We start from the raw sequence: 22,304 nt of genomic DNA on the forward strand, positions 1-22,304 counted from the left end.
GAGAAGCTATGGTCTCTGTCTGCTACCAGGACTCTTTTGGGCCCAGTAGCCCAGGGTGGCAAGAAGGCCTGAGGGGCTTGAGGCCTGGAGGCTCACGCTGGAATGTTGGGCCCTGGCCTGAGTGAGGCCCACAGGTAGGTACTTGAAGACATTGGTTCCTGGTGAGACCCCAGGTGTGACGGAGCATTGTGAGGGGCACTGTGGGAGAAGACATTATCTGGAGACAGGAGGTGGGACTGGGAGGCTAAGGATGTGGTCAGCCTCCTCTCTGGCCCCCCAGCAGAGCTGCTGTCTGCAGTGAGCCACAGAGATGGTGGCAATGAGGGCGGAGTCTGGGCCAGTCTCAGGGAAGGATGCTGAGGCCAGGGCCAAGGATTGGGGGGTAAGTCCTGCCTGTACCCCAAGCTATGGGCGGATGGAGCTCCCAGGGAAGAGTGGGCCAGTGCAGCCAGGGCCTCTGTGATGAGGGGCAGACTTGGAATCCAGGAAGGTGGGCTTCGGGCCAAGGCTGCTGAGGAAGTGGGTGGGACAGCCAGCCCCCAGAGAAGTCTGGAGAGCTGCTCTGCATCTAAGGTGAGCACTCCGGGCTCGTGTCCGGTCTCACTTGGGCTGACCCGGCTGGTGTTGCAGGTGCTGCTTGCTGGGGTGAGGACCCAGGTGTGCCAGGGGAGGCCTGAGGGCTTTCTGGTCTCCTTGGAGCGCTGGGCTCTTGCCAGCTTGGGGTGGGGGGAGTTATACAGCTCAGAATGGGGGACCCCACAGAAGCTGGAGAGATGCCTATAGTCACCCAGGGAGGAGTGAAGTGTCCCCAGAACAGCTGAGATGAGGCTCACCGTCCTGATTACAGGTGTCTTTGCTTTCTGCAAGTGAGACACTGGCTGGCACACTTGGCATCAGGTCCACAGGCCTCAGTCCTCCAAATTTCACAGGGCAGGTATATACAGATCACGGGAAGGCTTTGACTCTGGGGCAGAGGGGTCTTGGGGCCTAGCTAGGAGCAAAATGTGGGACTCTGGCCCCAGGCCTGCCCGCTGAGCCTGCCCTATAAGGGAGAGGCAGTGTCACAGTCTAAGAGCGGAAAGGAAAGAGCCAGACCAGCCTGGGAGCCAATCTCTGTTCTGCCACTTACTACGTGTGTGACCACTTAACCTCTCGAAGCCTCTAGTGCCTCACCTCTGACACAGACGATTCCACCTCAGGGTGGCTGTGAGCATTAACATTCATTCTAAGGTACGGTTTCTGGCAATGAGAAGGTGTTCCACAACTTAGTACTGTTTGCATATTATAATTTTATGACAGACCAGCCTGGACAATGCTTCCACCTTGCTTCAGCCTCAGGTTTCTATTCTCTGGAAACATAATAAAATGACCATCAAGTCCTGCTTTCCAAAGTTCCAGGATGGAAAGAAACCACCGTCGAGGGCGCCCCCAGGGCTTTGAGCCTAGGTACTTCCATCCCTGCAATGGGCTGAAATAAGTACTTACATCATAGACTGTTGTGCAGACTAAAGGAGAGAATGCATTTAAGGCACTTAGCACAGTGCCTGGCCCACAAGGCACTCACTGCATGGAAGCTATTAAGACAAGTTCTATTCACAGGGTTGTTATGAGGAGAGAATGCATGGGAAGGTGTTTTATAAACTAAAGCCCCCAACACGTTAGTTATTAACATTGTTTCATCAGGGCTATTTGTTTGAGTGCACACGTCTGCATATTTCCAAGATGATAAGTATTTGCCTGGCATTCTCAGGTTTTTTAACATGTACACATTTTGTGCATGCTTACAGAGATGTGTAGATCTGTGAATGTGTGTGTGTGCATATGTGTATGTATTGACCTAACAGGTACCCCGTCCTCTCCCTGATTCTTTAGGGGATGCTAGGCCAGAATACCTTTAATTATGTGCCTTCCAGGTTTTCTGGAACTCTTGCTTGAGTTTTTTAATCTGCTTCCTAAGACCATATCCGTTCTCCAAGATAACTGATTTGCTGTGGAAAGAAGATAAATCTGTGATTGTTAAAGAAATGGAAGTTATCAACCAAGGCCACATAGGTTTCTTCAAATATTGAGAAAAGTAATACAAGGAGAGGCACTGAATGAATATAAAAAGGAAAGTTCTGGAAAGAGAAAACACATATAAGAGAGAGCTGCTAAAAGTTATGGCCAAAAGATGTGAACGACTGATACCTAAAGACAGAAATTATGTATCTATAAGGTTAATCCCAACAGATCCCTCAAATAGTGTTCAAAGCAGAGAGAGGGTTCACTTTGAAAGGGCAGAAAATAATAACAATTTACAGCACTTTTAGCAGCTTTACAGCATAATGGATGAGACATGCCAGCAAAGTAAATAATCGTGAGACCCAGTGTTGTCAGGGATATGGAGAAAAGGGCACATTTACAGATTTCTACTTGTACTGTGTGTCTGTTCCCTTTTTGGTAGAGAACAATTTGGCAAAATCGCAGTAAAAATACCCCAAGGGAGTAATCCAAAAGCAAAAACAAATTTGCAAAAAGGCAGTCCCATCGGCACTGTACCTATCGATGAAAGATTTTGAAACAACACAGATGCCCAACCATAGAGGCACGGGCAAAGCATTCTCTAGTGTTGTAACAGGATGCCAGTTATGGTGAGTTCGGGGAGCGGATCACAAACTGGCCTGTGCTTGCTGATCATAAGTGTGGACAAGCAGGTAGGTGCAGGAACAGACCTTGAGAGAATTTGGGAGGATGTAACAGGGTTAGTATCCATTAGGGTTTTTTTTTTTTCTTTTTGTAAAGATTTTTTTTGATGTGAACCATCTTTAAAGTCTTTATTGAATTTGTTACAATATTGCTCCTGTTTTATGTTTTGGTTTTTTTGGCCACCAGGCATGTGGGATCTTAGCTCCCCGTGCAGGGATCGAACCCTCACCTGCATTGGAAGGCAAGGTCTTTTTTTTTTTAATCTTTATTTTGTTTGTAATTTAACTTTTTAATACATTAGGTTCTTATTAGTTATCCATTTTATACATATTAGTGTATATATGTCAATCCCAATCTCCCAATTCATCCCACCACCACCACACACACTTTCCCCTCTTGGCGTCCATACGTTTGTTCTCTACATCTGTGTCTCTGTTTCTGGGAAGGCGAAGTCTTAACCACTGGACTGCCTGGGAAGTCCCTCCATTAGGTTCTTGATAATTGTTTTTAAAAGGTGCAAGTTTTGTTTCCTTAGGGCACCTTCCAAAGAGGAGTAGGGAAATGTTTTGAGCACAGACAGCAAGGATTCCTTTGGAGGGACCCCACCTCACTGGATGTGAAACTGGGGTGCTTGCTGATGGGTGCATGACCACATCAAGTTTTGCTCACACTTTGCACGTATGTGTGTATGTGTGTGCAGACACCAGAAGGCTGCCTGGAGCAGTGGGGCTGGGCCCAGGCAGGCCTCAGTGAGAAGTGGAGTTTTCTTAATTACTCCTGCCTTGTCAGCCCCATATGGTTTCCTGACACCCAAGGCGATGCTGGGGATAAAAAGGGCCTTGGGGGGAATTCCCTGGCAGTCCAGTGGTTAGGACTCCACGCTTCCACTGCAGGGGGCACGGATTCGATCCGTGGTCAGGGAATTAAGCTCCACACGGCTGAACAAAAAAGGCCATGGGTACAGACATAGGGGGGCTTTTTACCTCTTCTCCTTGGATTAAGCTCATACTTACCTACCCTTCTGAGGTTTGCTTCCCTGTCCACTTTCCACTCCACTGTTTACACCTCACCATCCTTCACACCCGGGGTGTACCAAGGGTGGGACATGCAGAGGTGGACTTAGCGTCGGTGTGGACACACCCTGGGCATTTTATTGGCGTCTTCATCTTCCTCTGGTTCATCCAGCCAGCCATCACTGCAAGTCAGGCCCTGGGCGAGGGAGCTGGGGTCACACCTGCCCGCTCCAAGACGTCACAGCCCATCAGGGAGGGGGCACAGAGAGGGGAGTGACTTTCTTCAGTTCCCTGCATCCACACTAGAGAACAGCGAGGCCAGCCTGCAGCAGAACAGAAAGGCCGATACACCTGTGTAGCTGCAGGCGCTCACAGCGCAGGCCGCCACCTGAGGCCCGCGGGCGGTGTGAGGGCGGAGTCGGAGTCGGAGCTCAGCGCCCTCCCTTCTAAAGGCTGCAGCGGGCCCAGCTGCTTGCTGCTCTGCAGAAAATGGGCCCAGGGTTCCCAGATCTTCATGTCAAAAGTCTGTGAAATGGATTTTTTAAAAACACTGTTGAGCCAACACTGTGCAGGCCAAACCCACTTTGCATGATGAACGTGGCCCGTGGGCCTCCATCGACGACCTCAGTTGTGGGGGAGTGGGGAGGCCGCACCTGCAGGCGCGGGCCGGACCGGGCCAGAGGAGGCGCAGCTGGCTGGGTTGGGCTCACCAGCCCCGGAGCCCAATCCCGGGGCTCCTGGTCCTCGCCTCTGCCCCTCCCCCTGGTTTACGCTCCCACTTCTGGTCCTTTCCCTCACCACCACTCGGCCACTAGATGGCACCACAAGCCGAGGATCTCACAGCAGACAGAGCAAACGCGGCTCCCAAGTCCCTGAACCCCAGCATACCTGGTAACCTCGCTGCCCTGGGCCACCCTGAGGACTTCTTGGCTTTTTCTTTTCTCTTCGAGTTTTTATTAAGTCAAAAAATCCCTTTATGTCAGGTTCCTTCTGTCCTCCAGGCCAGTGCTGCCCAATAGAAATATAATGCAAGCCACGTTTTAAATTCTCTAGCAGCCATATTAAAGAAAGGACACAGGTGACATTAATTTTAATAATGATTTATGTAGCCCAATATATCCAAAATATTATCATTTCAATATGCGATCTATATACAGTGTATTAATGAGATATTTTATTCTTTTTTCTCGTACTAAATGTTTGAAATCTAGTATATGTTTTATACTTACAGCACATCTCAGTGTGGATGAGCCACATTTCAGGCGATTGGTAGTCACATTTGGCTAGAGGCTATGGAATTGGGCTGGGCAGCGGTAGGTCCACAGGGCCTGAGTCCTTCACCCCAAGAATCAGCTCCCAGGTTGTAACATGGAATCCTGTCTAAGCTGGACATGGACTTAGAGTCCAGGGTTCTCAGGCACCCAACCCGCCACCCTCTGCAGGAGGTCTCTTATTTAAAATGGCATTAGCCACTCTCTCGAAGTGAGAGAGTGGCATGGACATATATACACTACCAAATGTAAAATAGATAGCTAGTGGGAAGCAGCTGCATAGCACGGGGAGATCAGCTCGGTGCTTTGTGACCACCTAGAGGGGTGGGATAGGGAGGGTGGGAGGGAGATGCAAGAGGGAGGAAATATGGGGATATATGTATATGTATAGCTGATTCACTTTGTTATAAAGCAGAAACTAACACACCATTGTAAAGCAGTTATACTCCAATAAAGATGTTAAAAAATAAATAAATAAAATTGGAAGTTCCTGGGCACAAGAGCCCAGCTCACTCCCTCTGCCCCATCCCTGGCCTGGGGGAGCCCTCCTCCCATCCCTTTGTGGCCAGCTCTCTACTCCCTGCCCGTCACACTCTCTGCCTCCTTTGCCTTGTCACGGCCCTTGTTGGAAGCAGCATTTCTGAAGCCAGCTTGATACACAACCCAAAGATAATTCTTTCCACTAAAATGGCTCATCTTGCTCCAAACCAGCCCCTGGACTTGGACCAGGGATTGATATCTGATTGGGATACAGGTTGAGATGACTCTGGGCCTTGCTTTTCTAATCTGTGATATCAAAGGATTTGAACGCCACAACCTCTGAGACCCCTTCTCACCTCTAACTTCCCACCCCCAACCCCCATGACCTATGCCCTCTTCCAAACCACACACAGACACACACACACACACACCCTGGTTGTTCTAGGTCACCTTATAAAACAATATAAGGAGAGAGATCGGGGACGTAGAAAGAGATGCAGACAATAGAGAAGGTGGCAGAAACGGAGGGAGGAGACATGAGAGAACAAAGAGACAGAGGACAGGCAGCCAGAACCCATGCCCTTCAAGTCGGCATCTGCGCTAAGGAGCTCCTGAAACAGGATCTTTGCTGGCTTTTTTTTTTTTTTTTTGCGGTACGCGGGCCTCTCACTGCTGTGGCCTCTCACGCTGCGGAGCACAGGCTCCGGACGCGCAGGCCCAGCCGCTCCGCGGCACGTGGGATCCTCCCGGACCGGGGCACGAACCTGCGTCCCCCACATCAGCAGGTGGACTCCCAACCACTGCGCCACCAGGGAAGCCCCTTTGCTGGCTTTTTAAAAGCATCTTAGAAAAGCTCTAATGGCCATGAGATGGGGCCAACACCCCTCCCTAATGGCCCCTCTGCCCCACCCCTTGGTGAGCTGCTCATACACCCATTCAGAGGGTCCACGCAGAATCCAGGGGCCACACTAGTAGTAGCCCCCCCGGAGCTAGGAGCCAGGATCTGGCCTGGATGCCTCTGGGCGTTGGAGGTCAGGGTCGAGGTGGGATGCAGTAGGCCCAGGGGCCAGCGTTTCCCAACAGATAGGAGAAGCGGGAGCCTGCCCCAGTAGAGGAGCAGCAGAGGGCTCAGTCTCCTGTGACAGTTGAAGACACACCCATTTGGACCCACTCTGTCTTTCTTCCCCATCCAGAGCCCCCACCCAGAAGAGCAGGTCCTGGGTCAGTAGTGGAAGCCAGAGGCTGGCCCAAGTCCCCCTGGGCTGGGCTGGGGCAGAGGCAGAATGCTGCTGGGAGGTTCTCTGGGGAGAGAGGAATTGAAAAGCATCTCTGAGGAGGGCAGGGAGGGAGGGAGGGAGGCTGGGTGATGTACACACACACACACACACCCTCCCTGACTTAGTCTAAGCCTCACTCCGGAGAACAGCAGTCTTCTCTCTGCTCTTGGAGCTGCTTTCTGTTGCTTCCCCGCCCATCTGTGCTGTCAGCAGCATCGGCAAAGTTGGCCTCAAACTTGAATGGAGCTCAAGGCTCCAGCTTCCCGGAGCTCCATGGGGCAGTAGGCTGGCCTGAGCCTCTGAACTCAGCTGGTCCGGAGAGGCTGACCCTCCCAGCCCCCAGCTGGCCCTTGCTCTCCTGGGTGACACATCTGCCCCTGACCTGTAGGCCCTGAGTCTGGGCTGAGGAATGGTGCGCTGAGGTCCCTCTGGAGCCCCTCGTCCCGGCCTGGAGCTGGAGCAGCCCAAGGCCCAGGCCAGCATGGCCCACCCCGGGCAGCCTCAGTTTTCCCCGGCGCAGGAGCCAGGCACCGTCTCACCCCTGGACCTGCCGGAGATGGAGAAACTCCTCACCAAGGTCGGGGGCCAGGATGACAAGCCCCTGAAGCTGTCCAAGTCCCCCTCGGGGGCTCTGGACCTGGAGCAGGGCTGCCACAGTCTGCCCTTCAAGGTGGTATCCGAGGGGCACCGGGAGGCCTCGCTCCCCCAGGCATCCTCCCGGGCCAGCTCGAGGCGGGCATCCTCCATTGCCACCACCTCCTATACCCAGGACAGAGAAGTTCCCAAAGATTACCTCGTCCTTGCCATCACCTCCTGCTTCTGCCCCATCTGGCCCCTCAACCTCATCCCCCTCATCTTTTCCATTATGGTAAGTGCTACTCTTTGTTCCAGGGCAGGGGCTGGGCCTGGGGTCAGCAGCCACGCTTCCCTGCAGGCACCAGTCTCCCTGCCTGGGAGGTAGAGAAAAGAGCTGGGTGCCGGGGGCTTGGGGGAAGATTCCCCTTCTCAGCTGGTCTATTACTCCCCCTTGGAGAGGGGTCCAGGGGCCTGGAGAGCTTCTGTTTGCTGTCCTCCTTCATCTCTGCTCCTGGGCATCACAGCTTGACTTTGCACACATCCCTGCTGGGAAGGGGATTCCAGAGAGCCACCTGGAGCTAAATTCTGCACAGAAATACAGCCAAGTTGGGGGTCTTGCCTTTGCAGGGGTTGGGGGCGTTTTCCCAAGGAGTCATTCCTGAGCGGGGCTGTCAATCAGCAGAGGTTGCAGCTGGCATGGGGTCCCAGGGCCCCTATGTTCTCAGGAGGGGAGCCAGGCACACCCCCTGCTGTTCTGTCAGCCTTTGGCAGCTCTGGTTTCCAAGAGCAGGCAGTGGCTTCCCTGCCATGGACTGAGGGCTCCGGGGCCCCGCTGCCCCAGGGCTGCTCCTCTGGGGGTAACTTCTCGCTGGGGCTCTCTGGGCCTCGCCTTTGCACCGATTTCAGCATGTCTTCAGGGTGGGGGGGCCTGGGCCAAGGGTGGGAACACACGTGTGTCAGAGGGCATGGCTGGCCTGGCCAGGGAGGGGCATGGGGGCTAGTCCTTGCTTCCCACACACTCATGCTCTAGGGTTTTGGGTAAATTACCTTAGATCATCTCCAATCCAAGTCATCTGGATAGAGCTACTTACAGAGGAGCCACAGAAAATGTTGGTACATGTTGGCAAGTGACTTCTGTGGTCCAGGAGATTGTGAGAGAGAGACACAGAGAGAGGCTGGCAGGGAATGACTTTCAGAATGAGGTTAGCAGCAGGGGACAGTACACTGAGAGGGGAGACACTGTCTGCTTCCCCTCTGGAGTGACTCCCCTGCTGAGTCATCCATCATCGAGCCCCCAGGAGCTGTGGTCATTCCTGCTGCCCCATTCTCCTCTGAGAAACCCCTTATTTCCTCATACGTCTCTATCCACTTCACTGAGGCCCGGTCTCCAGCCAGGGGGGCCTTCCCCAACCCCCATCAAATCCAGCACCACCTGCCAGGGCTTTAGGGGACACTGGCAGGGACTTGGTGTGGGCAGAAGAGCCAGGGCTGGGCCAGGCCTTTGAGGAACTTCCCGTGCTGCCTGCTGCTCTTGGAGGCAGCTGGGGGCAGAGCCGGGCCACAGGGGTGCAGCCAGTGGCTGTGGGCAGGGCCAGCCTCTTGGTTACAGGGAGAAGCCCCAGGAGGAGAGACAGGCTTTGCGGAGGGAATCCACACAAGGACCCAGGAGAAAACGTTCGCTAGAATCCATCTCCTGCTGGGGGTGGCAGGGTGTGAGCTGGGTAGGAGCTGCCTTTGTCAAGGGAAACCTGGGCCCAAGGCTGTGAGACCACCGAACCCACCCCCAGTGCATTTCTACATCCTTCTCAGGTTCTTGAGTCAGGTCTGATGGTCACTGGGCCTGGGGCAGGGAATACAGTGCTAAACCAGATGCCATCACCAATCCCCACGAGCCTCCCGATCAGTGGGGAGAAACTTGTAAACAGATCCCTACAACACATTGCAAGAAGCACCCACGCTAGACAAAACCACAGGGTATTCTGTGGCCTCGGGCAAGTCACTCAAACATCTTTTCTCCTCAGTATTCCCATCTGCAAAATGGGTGTCAGCATAACACCTAAATTATAGAGTTGTGTGAGGGTGAAATGAGATGAGCCATACAAAGTGCTAAAGCACCCAGCACATAGTAAGTGCTATTACGTGATGGTAGTAATTAGGTGAGTGTCTCCCTGGCGGGGATGGGAAGCCATCACGTTTGTTGGTTTTTTTTTTTTTTTTTAGCTGCGCCACACAACATATGGGATCTTAGTTCCCTGACCAGGGATCGAACTTGTGCCCCCTGCATTGGAAGCACGGAGTCTTAACCACTGGACCACCAGGGAAGTCCTGTTTGTTGTTTTTCTTAGAGCTTTGAAATATAATTCACATATCATACAATTCACGCATCTAAAGTGTACAATTCAATGATTTTTAGTATATTCACAGACAAGCGCAACTATAACCACAGTCAACTTTAGAACATTTTCCTCACCTCCAAAAGAAACCCAGGGCCTTTTTTCTTCCCCATCCCTTCCAAACCTGAGCAATCACCCATCTTCTTTCTGTCTCCATGGTTTTGCCTCTTCTGGACATTTTATAAGCAGACATACCTCGTTTTATTGTGCTTTGCCACTATTGCATTTTTTGCAAATTGAAGGTTTGTGGCAACCCTGCATCGAGCAAGTCTATCGCCGCCTTTTTTTTTTCCAACAGCATTTGCTCACTTTGTGTCTCTGGGTCACATTTTGTTAATTCTCGAAATATGTCAAACGTTTTCATTATTATTATATTTGTCATGGTGACCCGTGATCAGTGATCTTTGATGTTACTAATGCAAAAAGATCACAACTTGCTGAGCAATGATGATTAGCATTTTTTAGCAATAAAGTGTTTAAAAATTAAGGTATGTACATTGCTTTTTAAGATACAGTGTTATTGCACACTTACTAGACTACAGAAAGGTATAAACGTAACTTTTATATACACTGGGAATCCAAAACATTTGTGTGAGTCACTTTTTTGTGATATTCACTTTTCTAGTTCATAGGACACTCCCATGCCCTGGCGAGGGAGGGGTCAGTTATTTATCTAGAGCTGAAATACTTAGTGCCACTCAAACAGTAGCAGGGGTGAAGAAGAGACAGAGAGTATGGAGAGTTAAGTCTCCATGCTGGTGTCTCCAGGTCCTGGCAACAGGCTTCAGAGCTCCTCATCTGAAGTCTTCCCACTGGTTACCAAGTGAAGGATCAAGCCCTTGACCCCAGGGGAGAAGGAGACCCACAGCCCTGACAGACTGGCTAGAGCTCACTGTCTGCAGAGCATGCCCTAGTATGAGGCTGACAGAGTCTAGCTAATTGTTCCCATTTACCAGATGAGGGAACTGAGGCATGTAAAACAGTGCCTTGCCCATGGTCACACAATTGGCAAGAGGCACATCACCTGGATACTGAATCCAGTGTTTTCTTCATGGCCCCACCCTGTATCTACCTGTGGGACAAGGATGGTGTGTCCCTCCCAGGAAAGGCAAACCTTTCAGGCATTTATGCAGGGAGGGAATAATTCTACTTCCTTCCCTCTTTTTCTCCCCCACCTCCCAGTAGCCTCCTCTCCACCACCCACTTACTCCATCAGTGGAAGACTAATGGACCAGCAGTGTCCTTCCCACTGTAGCTCCGACAGGGGCCTGCTGGGACCAGGGCTGGGATCAGGGGCTCTACCTTAGGAGCTGTGATCACAGGTGTCCAGGCCCAGGCCTGCTCAGCACCGCAGCTTCCTGTGAGCTTCCTGGGGTGGCCAGGGCAAGGTTGGCTTCATCCATTTTACCTCTGGGTCAGGATGAGAAATGGCCATGCTCCCCAATCCAGCAAGATCTCCTGGGCCCCAGGCAGTGGGCTTTCAGTTGTTGATAAAAGAAGCATCAGATAGACTTGGGTGTGTATCCCATCTCTATCCCTTTTAAGTCACATGACCATGTCCAAATCATTCAACCTCCTTCCTTAGCTCTAGTCTCCTCATCTATAAAATGTGTAATAAAACCACCTACCTCATAGGGCTGCTGGGAGGATTAAATGAACTAACGTGTGTGCCAAAGCCTGGAACATAGTAAATGCTTAATAAATGGAAGTGGTTGCTATTATTATTAATACTAAATGAAACTGCAATGTCAGAGGACAGGGCAAACCCCCAGTGAACAGGCATTTCTGGCTTTTAGCAATTTGGATATAATGGAGTCTCACCCCTCATTATAGCCTTGGGAAAGGTAGGCAGCCCTGTCTGTGGTTTTGGTTGCAGCCTCTGAGCAGTCCCTTCTCTGTAGGCTGTTCCTACAGCATGTGGGAGCGACGCAGAGATCCAGAGTGGCTTCAACGCTTCCTTACTTAGGCATTTTCAACAACTTAATTATTTAACTCATGTGTTGCAGGCTCATTCTCATTCATTTATGATTTATCCATTCACTCAACAAGAGTGCTAAGTCCTGACCAGGGCTGACGGTCAGCTGGTATGTAGGCATATGGCTTAAGATATTGACATCTTTTTTTCTCTTTTTTTTGGCCATACCTTGTGGCTTGTGGGATCTTAGTTCCCCAATCAGGGATCGAATCTGGGCCCTTGCAGCGAGAGCACGGAGTTCTAACCACCAGACCACCAGGGAAGCCTCCTGACATACTCCTGAATAAGTTGGTAAACAGCTGCGGTCTCAAGCCCCTAAGTCTTGCCAATCCCTCCCATCCACCACTGCAGCTGCCCTGACTCCTTCCCCAGGATCCTCCACCACCCCTTCCCTCTCTCCAGCAACAGGGGGGTTAAACTGTAGTCAGGGCATTTCAGAAACAATTGTATCTATCCAGAGAGAGTGCTGTGAAGCACATGGAGAAGCACATCCTTTTGCCTTGATCTACTGGGAGATGCTTGATCTCTGTGGAAGGGCCAATAACTGATCAGCCCTGGCACATCTCGTCAGTTCTCCTGAGATCTGCTAGGCCTTGGCCTGAGCCTCATGGGTGGAGAAAGCTCGTTCCTGAGAAGCTCTGTTGCCGCCCTCCTCTGGCTGGTTTCAGCCTCTAGCAGCCCTCAACAGCATCCTTCTCACCCTGCCCTCTCCCCAACCCCGCCTTGTCCTTGCCCCACACTCAAAACTGTATTCAGTATCTGTCCTCACTGATCTATTAACCTGAATTCGTTTTCTCACTCACCATTCCCACAGTCACTGCAGTCACAAATGATCTATTAATTCCGTCATTACAACCATTACTGCAGTTATTATTAGTGTGCCTTCAACTTGAGCCGTTTGGTATAAGAGGAAGTGATGTCACTAACGGGGATGCAGAGCAGCTGGTAATTTACTCATAAAAAGAAATGAAGGGTTTTTCTCCATCCCTGCAAACAAGGGATGGATCTTTCATTTGGTGACTAATTGGGGAGGGGGGTACTTCAGAAATGAGTGTCAGCTAGCAGTGGACAGCTTCTCATTTAAAATTAGGGCTCTCTTCTTAGAGGCAGTTACTATCCCTCCTTTCTACAGATTGGAAAACTAAAATTTACAGAATAGTTGTGAGGTTTACATTGCATAGAGTGTATAAAGTGTCTGACACAACAAAGAAGCCACAATCAGGTCTGCCCTGTTCCATGCAGCCATTCCCACTGTGTCTCCTTCAGTGGTGTCCCTCAGGCTTGAAGGAACACGCATGACCTTCCATCAATCCAAGGATGCATGGATGGATGGCTCTGCGGACAAATAAGTGAGACTGGGCTCAGTATAAATGAAAAAAATTCTCTCTCCCTCTCACCTTTCTCCCTCACCTCTCATACCCAAGAAACTACCTGTGTGCCTCTCTCCGTGGCCCTGAATCATTACTGCACGGACTTTTTCTGGAAAATGGGGGCAGGACTCACCTTAAACCCTCTGCCCCTCCCCCTGATGCTATACTTACAGCTGAGAATGAGTCCTGGACAATGATTCAAGGCAACCCCAGGATTTCTGAAGCTGAAATTCCTGGAAACCCCAGAAGTCTTTCTGTATGTTGCTCCCTCTTCCTCCCAATGTTGCCTCGATGTTGATGTCCTGAGTTTGGTGACCTGAGCTTGCCATCCATTAGAGCATTTTATCCTCTACCACTCCTATGAGGCAGGGATTGTTATTAGGCCATTTTACAGATGAGGAGATGCAGCTGGAATATAGAACACCAGGCAGGCGTGGTGAGAGAAGCGACTGGAGAAATGGAGAAAGGCCAGATCAAGAAGGGCCCCAACTGTCACAAAACGGAATCTGGATTTTGTCCTGTAGGCACTGGGGAGCCTAAAACTGGGTGAGACAAATAGAGGATTTCTTCAAGACAGGAGAGAAAAAGATCTAGTCAAGAAGGAGAGGGTGAAAAAAAAAAAAAAAAGAAGGAGAGTGTGAAAAGACCAAGGAGTGATTGGTGCCCCAATGTCCCTGGGCAGCAGAGAGAGGCTGAGGTCTAGACTTGAGCTTGCATAGTTCCTGGCACAAGGTAAATGTTCAAATCATGCTAGGGATTATGACCATTCCAGTGGGAGTGGAGGAATCTCAGTGGGCTTCACAGAGGAGGTGGCATTGGAGCCAGCTGTTGAAGAATAGAGAGGATTTGGACTTGAGGTGTTATGGGGGAGCAGGAATGTGGGCGGGAGAAATAGCACGAGCAAAGGCAAGTGGAAGTCGGTGCTCATACCCTGAGCAGTTCAGATCGGCTAGACCCAGAGGTTGTGGAAGAGAATGGCAGAGGGTAAAACCAGGAAATGCAAAGCAAACCTGAGTTTGGACTCTGTTCTGCAGACAGTGGGGGGCCGAGGAGGATGCTGGACAAGAGTGATTGCCTCAGCCATCATCATCTCTCTGAGCTTTTGCCTCAGCTCCTGGCTCTCCTGTGATCCCCCACTACAGTCAGGGGGGTCTTTGGGAAACCTGCATCCAATCATACCATCCTCTGGCCCCATCCTTCCATCTTCACTGGCTCTCACTGTTCTGGGATAAGGACCGACCTCCTTGCTGTATGGGCAGAGCCCTACCTGACCTGGCCTGGCCCTGCCCGCCTCTGCAGCCTCCTCTTCCTCACTGTCTCAGCCCCGGCTGCACCGGCCTTTGTCAAGTTCCCGCCTGCTTCCTTCAGTCAATAACGATTTATTGAACATCTACATATTTGCCACGTAGGGACTCCCTCTGGGCCTTTGCACATGCTGTTCTCTCTGTGCAGAACACTCTTCTTCCATTTGAAAAAAAAGCTATTTAATTCTTACTCATCTCTCATATCTCAGTCCAGATGTCCTCCCTTCAGGATGTGTTCCCTGACTCTCCCCTTTTATAAACTCTCATAGTGCCAGGTACCTCTCCTTCGGAACGCTACCCACACTTGCAATTTTGCTTTTATTTGTGTGGTCACAATGGAGGCCAGCCTCCCTCCAAGGCTGTAAGCTCCATGAGCATAAGAACCGGGGCTCTCTTGTACACTGCTGCATCCCAGGGTCTTAGCACCATGCCTGGCATGAATATCTATAGGGTGAAATGGTGGTGTGGGGAGTAGAATGGAGAGGAAAAGAGCTTGGAGCCAGGGGGACCTTCAGGAGGCTCTTGTCATGGCTTGAGTGAGAAGTGGCCCCTGGAACTAGGGCAAGTGCAGCGAAGCTAGAGAGGAGAGTTGCAATGGAATTGACTAGGAGAGGAAACTAATTAGTAGAGTGGGATGGGAGGGGAGTTATGACCAAGTGGGAGGACTCCAGGCTGTTGCCAATAATTGGGGCTTGAGCACGTGGAAGGAGGAGTGCAAGGCAAGGAGCAGATCTGGGAAGTAGGAAGCTGTGGTTTGGGGCAAAGTGAGTGAGGTCACACTGGGGCAGGCAGCTGGCACTGGCCTGGAAGGAGCTTGGCACAGGGAACCACGGGGTGGAGGTGGGGAATCAGAATTCTGAGAGATGAAGACAGGACCCAGGAGACGGGGGGTGCCCCAATGAAGAGAACAGAGGGGGAAGTGTCGCTTCTGTGAACTTCAGCGTCTTTAAAAATGGGCAACACTGCCAACCTCACAGAATGATTCTGAGGCTAAATGAGAGCATTCAGGCATAGTCGTCAGTAAGCTGCCCGGCACAAAGTAAGGGCTCAATACATCTTTGTCATCATCGTCACCATCACCATCAAGGTACTTGATGGTTCCATGCTGAACTCAGGAGCCTCCAATAATCAGAACATAAAATAACCAAATAAATGGCCTGAGGTCTTGTAAGTAGTCACACCTTTAGTAGACTCCTGCCTGTGCCTGTTCTATCAATAGAAGCCCAAGTTCTAGAGCTGGAGGAATCTGGAGGTCCCAGGCCAGCCTGGGCAGTGGTGAGGGGGGAGAGGCTTGGGACACACCTCCTACTGCTTCCCCCTGGACCCCTCATGATCCTATCTGTCCCTATGTCTTCTGTCCATCCCCATCCTAACCCACCTGATTTCACCCAATTCAATAGGGCCAAGAGAAGCCGAGCTCACTGAGAAGGAGTGAAATATCAGATAGGGCCCCTGTGAAGCCATACATGGCTCCGCCCCAGCCCCAGCCTTCCTGGTTCAAACCCCAAATGCCTCGCCTTTCTGGTGTGATCTGGGAAGTGGACTTGGTTGAACAAGGATGTGGTTCCTGGGTGGGATATAGGGAGAGGGAAGGCCAGTGATTTCTTTCCTTTTATGGCAAGAGGGGGCTCACAGAGGAAAAGAGGCAGGTATGTGAGGACATTGAAAAAGCCACAGGGGCTGCCTTAGTGCAGCTGTAGGAATGAGCCTTGGGCTGGGGTCCGCAGGGGCCTGGCTTATCTCTCCTGCCAGCTCAGCATGGCCTGGGCCTGGTCCACCCTCCCAGGCCCTCGGTCTCCACTATACCACCCTGCCCATCACTGTCCTGAGATAACACCCTGCATTGCTTGGTCATGCTTCCAGCTGTCCCCAGCCAGCGAGGGGCAGGCTTAGTTACGGGTCTCCTCAAGAGGTCTGGCCACTGGAGTCCAGGCCACTTCTCCTGAAGGAGCCCCCTGCCTCTCCCCTATGGAGGCTGCTGGAGTGTGGGCCGCAGTGGGGACCGGGTGTGTTCCAGAGGCTCAGTAAGGGGCCCCCTCCAAGGCTGCCAAGGACAGCCTTCCTGAGGTCTCTGCCACCTTCTCTCTGCAGTCTCGAAGTAGCATGCAACAGGGAGACCTGGACGGGGCCCGGAGGCTGGGCCGCCTGGCCGGGATGCTCAGCATCACCTTCATCATCCTGGGGGTCGTCATCATCATCGTGGCCGTGACTGTCAACTTTGCAGGTGAGGCCCAGCCGCACTCCAGCTTACTCAGTGAGGACTGTGGAAGGCTGTGGCCCAGCGCCCTGGGACAGGGGTGCTGGTGGGGAGAAGGGTAAGAGCACGTGTGGGCCACAGCCTTTTCCTCTCACTCAAGGAAAGCAACCCAGTCCCTGCAGGGACTGGCTGAGTGGGGTTGGCTTTCTGACTTTCTAATGCCTGGAGAATAGATCACTAAGAAAGGGCGTGGTAAGAGCACGTGCCCAGGAGTCAGAGGCTACGAGCTCTAGTCTCAGCTCTGATGGTCCTGGGTCCTGCACCAGGGTCTGCCTGGGTTGAGTCTCAGGGTTTTCAGGTCGAAAGCGGTAGGAAGAAGCCTCCAGCACAGAGGCTTTTGTGAGCATCACCTGAGATGATGCATGTGACTCTGCTTTGTAAACTGGGGACCTGCCAGACAGCATCCCTGATGAGACAGCCAGGACCTACTGGAAGTAAACCATGCACGTGCTGGAATTCAGGAAGCAACACTTTTGTGAGTGCCCAAAGGTGGCCCAGGGAAGTTATCCAAGCAGGATGACCATTTTCAAAGGTGACACTCAGCTGCTCACAGAGCCCAGGCAGCTTTGAGAATTTCTGGGCTATGCAGGTCAGTGTTGTCCATTTCCCTCTCGTCACACTCACATTGGGAGCCTCCAAGCATCTCTGCCCCTTTGGTGATCAACATAAGCTGTTCCCCTAAAGACCTTGCCCCTCAATGTGTGCTCCATGGGCCAGCAGCCATGGCTGCTGACACCAGGAAAGGGCTGGAAATACAGAATCTCAGGCTCCACCCAGACCCACTGAATCAGAATCTGCGTTTTAATAAGATTCCCAGCCCAATCGTTATAGTTTGGGAGGCACTGATCTGGAATACAGAGTTTTCAACTTGGGGTAGAAAGCCTGGGATTCAGCCGTGGGGTCATGGGGAACCTTGGCCTCATAGGAGAGGGAAGAGTTCAGGTCTGTAATCAGTCTGCCTGGGTTCAAAATGCAGGTCCTCCACTTCATCTGTCTGAGCGGAAGCATGTTCCATAATCTCTGAGTTTGACAGGTGTGCAGGTGCCTGAGAAGCAGGAACCCACTAGCCCAGGGTGTGAGCCTCAGTATCACCTTCTGACGTCTCAGTCTCTTTGTTCTGCTGCTGCTTGTCACCTTAGCCATGACTCTTTCAATGGCAAGTGACAACCACTGGACTCAAATTGGCAAAGGGGACTGTTTAGTTTTCACTAAAATATTCAAGCAGCGATGGTTCTAGCCTCAGGGGTCCACGTGCCTACCTCCGAACCAACCACCGAGGCCCCGGTCCTGTCCTTGGCAGGAGCTCACTTCCACCGGGAGCCCCCAGCCAACTCACCCCGGTACCATTTCCCGCTAGGAAACAAAGACTCAAATCCTCAAAAAAGGGACCGGAAGACCCTATGTTCTGAGCTCTGTTCTGCCATACCTGTTCTTTTCTTTACAGTTCAGAAGAAATAAACCTAACTAGGGGGCTGTGCTAGCAGAAGCAGGCCCCTGCCCACTGGAAAGCTCCGCACCCACATGCCCCATGTACCTCGGAGTACAGGATGGTGACTGCCAAGTGCCCACCTGTCCCCCAGCTCCAAAAGTACAAACTTGGAGGGAAACCCCCAAGTCACCCCATTGCCAGCCCACATCAAATGGGAAAGCAAGAGGAAGAAAGGAAGGGAGGAAATGAAATTGACTGTGAAACCAGTGAATACTGTGGTTTAATCTCAGATGCACGTCCCAGCATCTTAACCCCAGAGTTCTGGCTGGTTTCTCATCCCCACGATTTCCTGGGACCTGCCAAGCAGCACATACTGCCAGAGTGAGAAGAAACCAGCCCCACAAGCAAGACTACAGCGGGGAGAGAGGTAGCACAGTCCCTGCGTGTCTGATGACCGGGAGAAAAGACGCGGGCCTTTATTATCTTTTGTATTTTTCTTGAGGCAGGATAAAAAAGACTGTTTGCATGCCTTGTGCCACGTGCCTGCTGCGATCCCAGCCAGTACCCTGAGCTCAGAGGCCAAGCTTCTGCTCAGCACATGCCCTGGAACCCCTCGGACACACAGGATGTGCAGCTGCTCTGGAAAGAGGCAACAGCCATACTTCAATCCTACATCCATCGCAGGGTGGAGGCACCGAGCGGAATGTTGGTGGAGACAGAAACGGGGACAGCATGACCCATAGACCTCTTCCCAGACATTTCAGCTTCACGAGCATCTCGGCTGAGAAGTCTGGTGTCAGGGCATCTGCCAGGCTGACGCAGACTGCCTCTAGTCCCTACCTGGGCTGTAGCCTGGGGCACCAACCAAGAACTCCCGGGGCCTGACCTTGCCTCCAGGACAGCCAGTGAAAAGGAACCCAGGCCTGAGCTCTCATCCTGACAGGCCCTCCCTGGCTGTCTGGGGCACAAACTCGGAGTTTCATGCAGAGGGGCTCAGGGTCCCCATGCAGAGTGGCTCAGGTGGGGCCTGGGCTCCCAGCTCCCAGCCCAGCTGCATCTGATGCTCTGTGCCTCACCCTGTGCCCCTGGTCAACCACAAACAGCGAAGGCTTTCCCTGGAGCAGGCTTTGGGACCACCCCTGGGGAAAATTCCCATGGGCTCCCAGGTCATTAGGGGTGTTTGTGCCTTCTGCAGGGGCGTGGGCCAGAGTTTTTATGAAGGTTTGTTGTTCATGGGGTCTAGAGAGTTTCAAGATAGAGGGAAGAGCTTGGCTGAAGGGTCCCATCTTTGGGGACCCGGGCTTAGGAACACATCCACATGCCCAGAATCAGGGGCCCGGACACCATGGCCTTTGTCTCAGGACCTAATGGGACACCTGGAAGGAGTTAAGCAGGGCCCCTCAGATTTCTCCCTGGTCTTTCTTGCTCCTACTTCCCCTGTTGGCTTCAGCCCCCAAACCCTTGGAGAAGGATGCTACAGGCCTTCCCACCCTGTGAGGCCCTGCCTAGCAGCTAGGGTTCCAGGAGGTTGGGTGGGCAGGTTCTCAGGGCCCCAAGTTGGCCAAGAATGTTTCCTCTGTGCCTGTTCAGGACCCTCATGCCTCCTTTCAGGGTCCCTGCCCGTCTCTCCCACCCTCCTCAGAGGCTCCTGAGGAGGGAGCATGTCAGCACAGAGGCTCTGTCTGCCGGGAGGGGCTCTGGGTCCTGGGTGCAGCCCCAAGCCTTCTAGGAGGGCCTGTATGAACAAGGGGAGGGTTCAGGGCCCAGGGGCATGGGCAGATCCCTCTAGGGCTGGCGTTCCTGTGTCAGTCACCCACCCAGGGAATAAACTCCAACCTCTCCCGACCCTAAAGGAGGGACCAGCTGGATTTGCTTTATGGGACCTTTGAGGCCAAAATAGAAATGCCCGTGTTTGTCGGGGGTGGGGGGGAGGAAGGGGATAAGCCCAGAGTATCTGTGTCACTTTCAAGGTCAGTCAGGCCAGGGGAGTCATGATGAGGTCTATGAATCTGACATTCACCGGCCCCCACCCTGGAAGGAGGGGTCATGAGTCAGCTGTCTTCCGGCAGGTCCCAGGGGTCCCCAGCTTCAGCACCCCAGGGAGAAGAGAGCAGTGAACCAGACTGTTTAGGCATGGTCTTGTGGGAAAATGATGGCAGAGGTGGGACCGCGGCCTCTGTGTGCCCTGGGACCGTCACGCACACCTAGACCTGCCCCCCCCATCTACAGTCTCACCCACAAAAACAGGCCCTGCCACGCACGCACTCCCACAGATACACACACTGGTTCCTACTCCAAACCCAGGATAGTGGAGAAGGAGAGAAGCCACAGCAGATCACTGCAAACGCAGGCACGGCAGGAGCATCCTTCCGTTCAGGCGAGAACGACTTGAGAGTTTTCTAGTCATACTAAGGATGTAGCTCAGAGGCCTCCAAGGTGTGTGGGAGGGGCAGAGGCCTCGGGAGACCGGCCCTTCCAGCAGAGAGGAGCCCAGGGCCAGAGGATGGGAAACCCTTCAGAGGTAAGGCTGGGACGGAGGGACCCTGCTGCCTCCCACCCACAGGTCTCCTGACACCCCCAGGCCTCGTTGAACATGAAGGGACAGTGGCCCTGCCATCCTAGCGCCTTCGTGGGTCCAGTACTGGCTGCATGAACACAGTGGTCCCCTGGCTTGGGGCACTGACCCAGCCCCTCCCCAGGTCCCCTAGGGAACAGCAAGCACCGCCCCCTGACCACCACCAGCCCCCACTCACCAGTTCTCTCCTCTGTATTTCTCGGCATGGAAAGAAATAAAGCTGACCGTCCACGCCCACCGAGGGTCTGTTTGTGCCGCTGGGTTCAAAGGGTTCCAAACAACTTGGGGGGCACTGGGGAGCCTGGCCATCCAGGGGCTCCATGACCACCATGAAGCATTCCCCTGGGCAAGCCATCTGTTCTCACCCAGCCTCAGTTTCTCTGGTGAGCGATGCTGGTCTTCCCTTGGTCGTTCCTTCTGCCTCTGAACAAAGGTCTCAGGCACTGAAGAGGGCAGGAGGCTGTGCTGGCGTCTTACAAACCTTGGTAAATCCACACAGCCATCCGAGGGGGTCGCTAGTGTTATCCTGGGGTTCCGATTAGTAAACCGAGGTTCAGACACTGGGCCCGGGTCACACCGTGCCTGGCATGCAGAAGGTGCTGAAGAAATGTTGGTGAACTGACCGTATCCCTAGGTGTGACCCCAAAGTTGGCTTCTTGCCGCCGTGCTTTGCTGCCTGGAGAGCAAAGGCTGTAGGGGGCAAAGGGCGTAGGGGGACATGTGTCTGAGATTCAGCAAGGGAAAAGCTGCAGCTTCCACAATGCAGAAAGCCTGAAATCACGGATGGCTGCGCCCTCTCTCCACCTGGACTCCCCACCTGTGAACAGTGCGGTGATCCTCTCTGCACACCCACAGGGCTGGCGGAGACCCAGTGGCGTGTCCTGGTGAACCGTGAGGGCTGGATACACGTGGGGAAGGCCAATAACAATTTCCCAAGGCACAGCCAGGAGAGCACCCCAGAACCTGGGAGGTGCTGGGCATCCCAGGCTGGCCCTTGAGACTCTGCTCCCCTCCATCCCCAGCCCTACCTGCCTCTCCCTGACCCATGACAGGAGACCACCCCGCGTGCCCAGGAGAGGTCTCTGGCCCAGGCCTCAAACCTTCATTCCTTGGCTGTGTCAACTTGAGCAGCCCTGGCCTCTCTCTGGGCCTCAGTCTCCAGATAAAGGAGTGAGCTGTGCGGGTCTAGAGCGGGCTTCTCAATCCCTCCCGGCGGCACGCTGGAATCACCTGGGAGCGTGGGCCACGCTGGTGCCTGGCCGCCACTCCTAGTGAATCAGGTTTAAGTGGTCTGAGGTGTGGCCTAAGCTTCCAGAGCCTTTAAAGATTTCCAGGTGATCCCAATGGTCATTTGAAGTTGGGAGCTATGGGGCTGGGCCCTCGAGACTTACTACTCAGCATTAATGGGCGTCGCCAGGAGCGGTCAGAAATGCAGAAGCTCAGGCCACACCCCGATCCAGAATCTCTGCCCTTTCACAAGATCCCCAGTGGTTCCTGTGCACTGAAGTTGGGGACGCTCTGGGCTAGACGCCTGAAGCCGAGTCACGTGGGCCAACTTGCTGCAGTCTCCCCTTAGGCCGTAACCTCTGCGGGGACTGGTCTTTTATCTCCCCTCTAAAAATAATAATTGTTTTCCTTTCTTTTTCGGCCACTCTGCGCGGCTTGTGGGATCTTAGCTCCCCAAACAGGGACTGGACCC

General features: G+C 52.9%; 1 protein-coding gene across 3 annotated transcripts; it reads left to right on the plus strand.

Annotated features, from left to right (window-relative positions):
- The first annotated feature begins 7,129 nt into the window (after positions 1-7,129).
- On the plus strand, positions 7,130-18,083 carry TRARG1 (trafficking regulator of GLUT4 (SLC2A4) 1). Of its 3 annotated transcripts, none has more exons than XM_029212401.1 (3): positions 7,130-7,594; positions 16,436-16,568; positions 18,046-18,083. In XM_029212401.1, the coding sequence occupies exons 1-3, from the start codon at positions 7,208-7,210 to the stop codon at positions 18,057-18,059; spliced, it is 534 nt and encodes a 177-aa protein (XP_029068234.1). In that variant the 5' UTR covers positions 7,130-7,207; the 3' UTR covers positions 18,060-18,083. The 3 variants fall into 3 exon arrangements, with proteins under 3 accessions (XP_029068234.1, XP_029068232.1, XP_029068233.1); XM_029212399.1 differs by having other exon boundaries at positions 7,208-7,594; positions 17,959-18,059; XM_029212400.1 differs by lacking the exon at positions 18,046-18,083 and having other exon boundaries at positions 7,208-7,594; positions 16,436-16,708.
- Positions 18,084-22,304: the final 4,221 nt, after the last annotated feature.

The sequence above is a fragment of the Monodon monoceros genome, unplaced genomic scaffold (genome assembly GCF_005190385.1).
Source record: "Monodon monoceros isolate NGI ecotype Baffin Bay Population unplaced genomic scaffold, NGI_Narwhal_1 Super_Scaffold_9, whole genome shotgun sequence".
NCBI lineage: Eukaryota > Metazoa > Chordata > Mammalia > Artiodactyla > Monodontidae > Monodon > Monodon monoceros.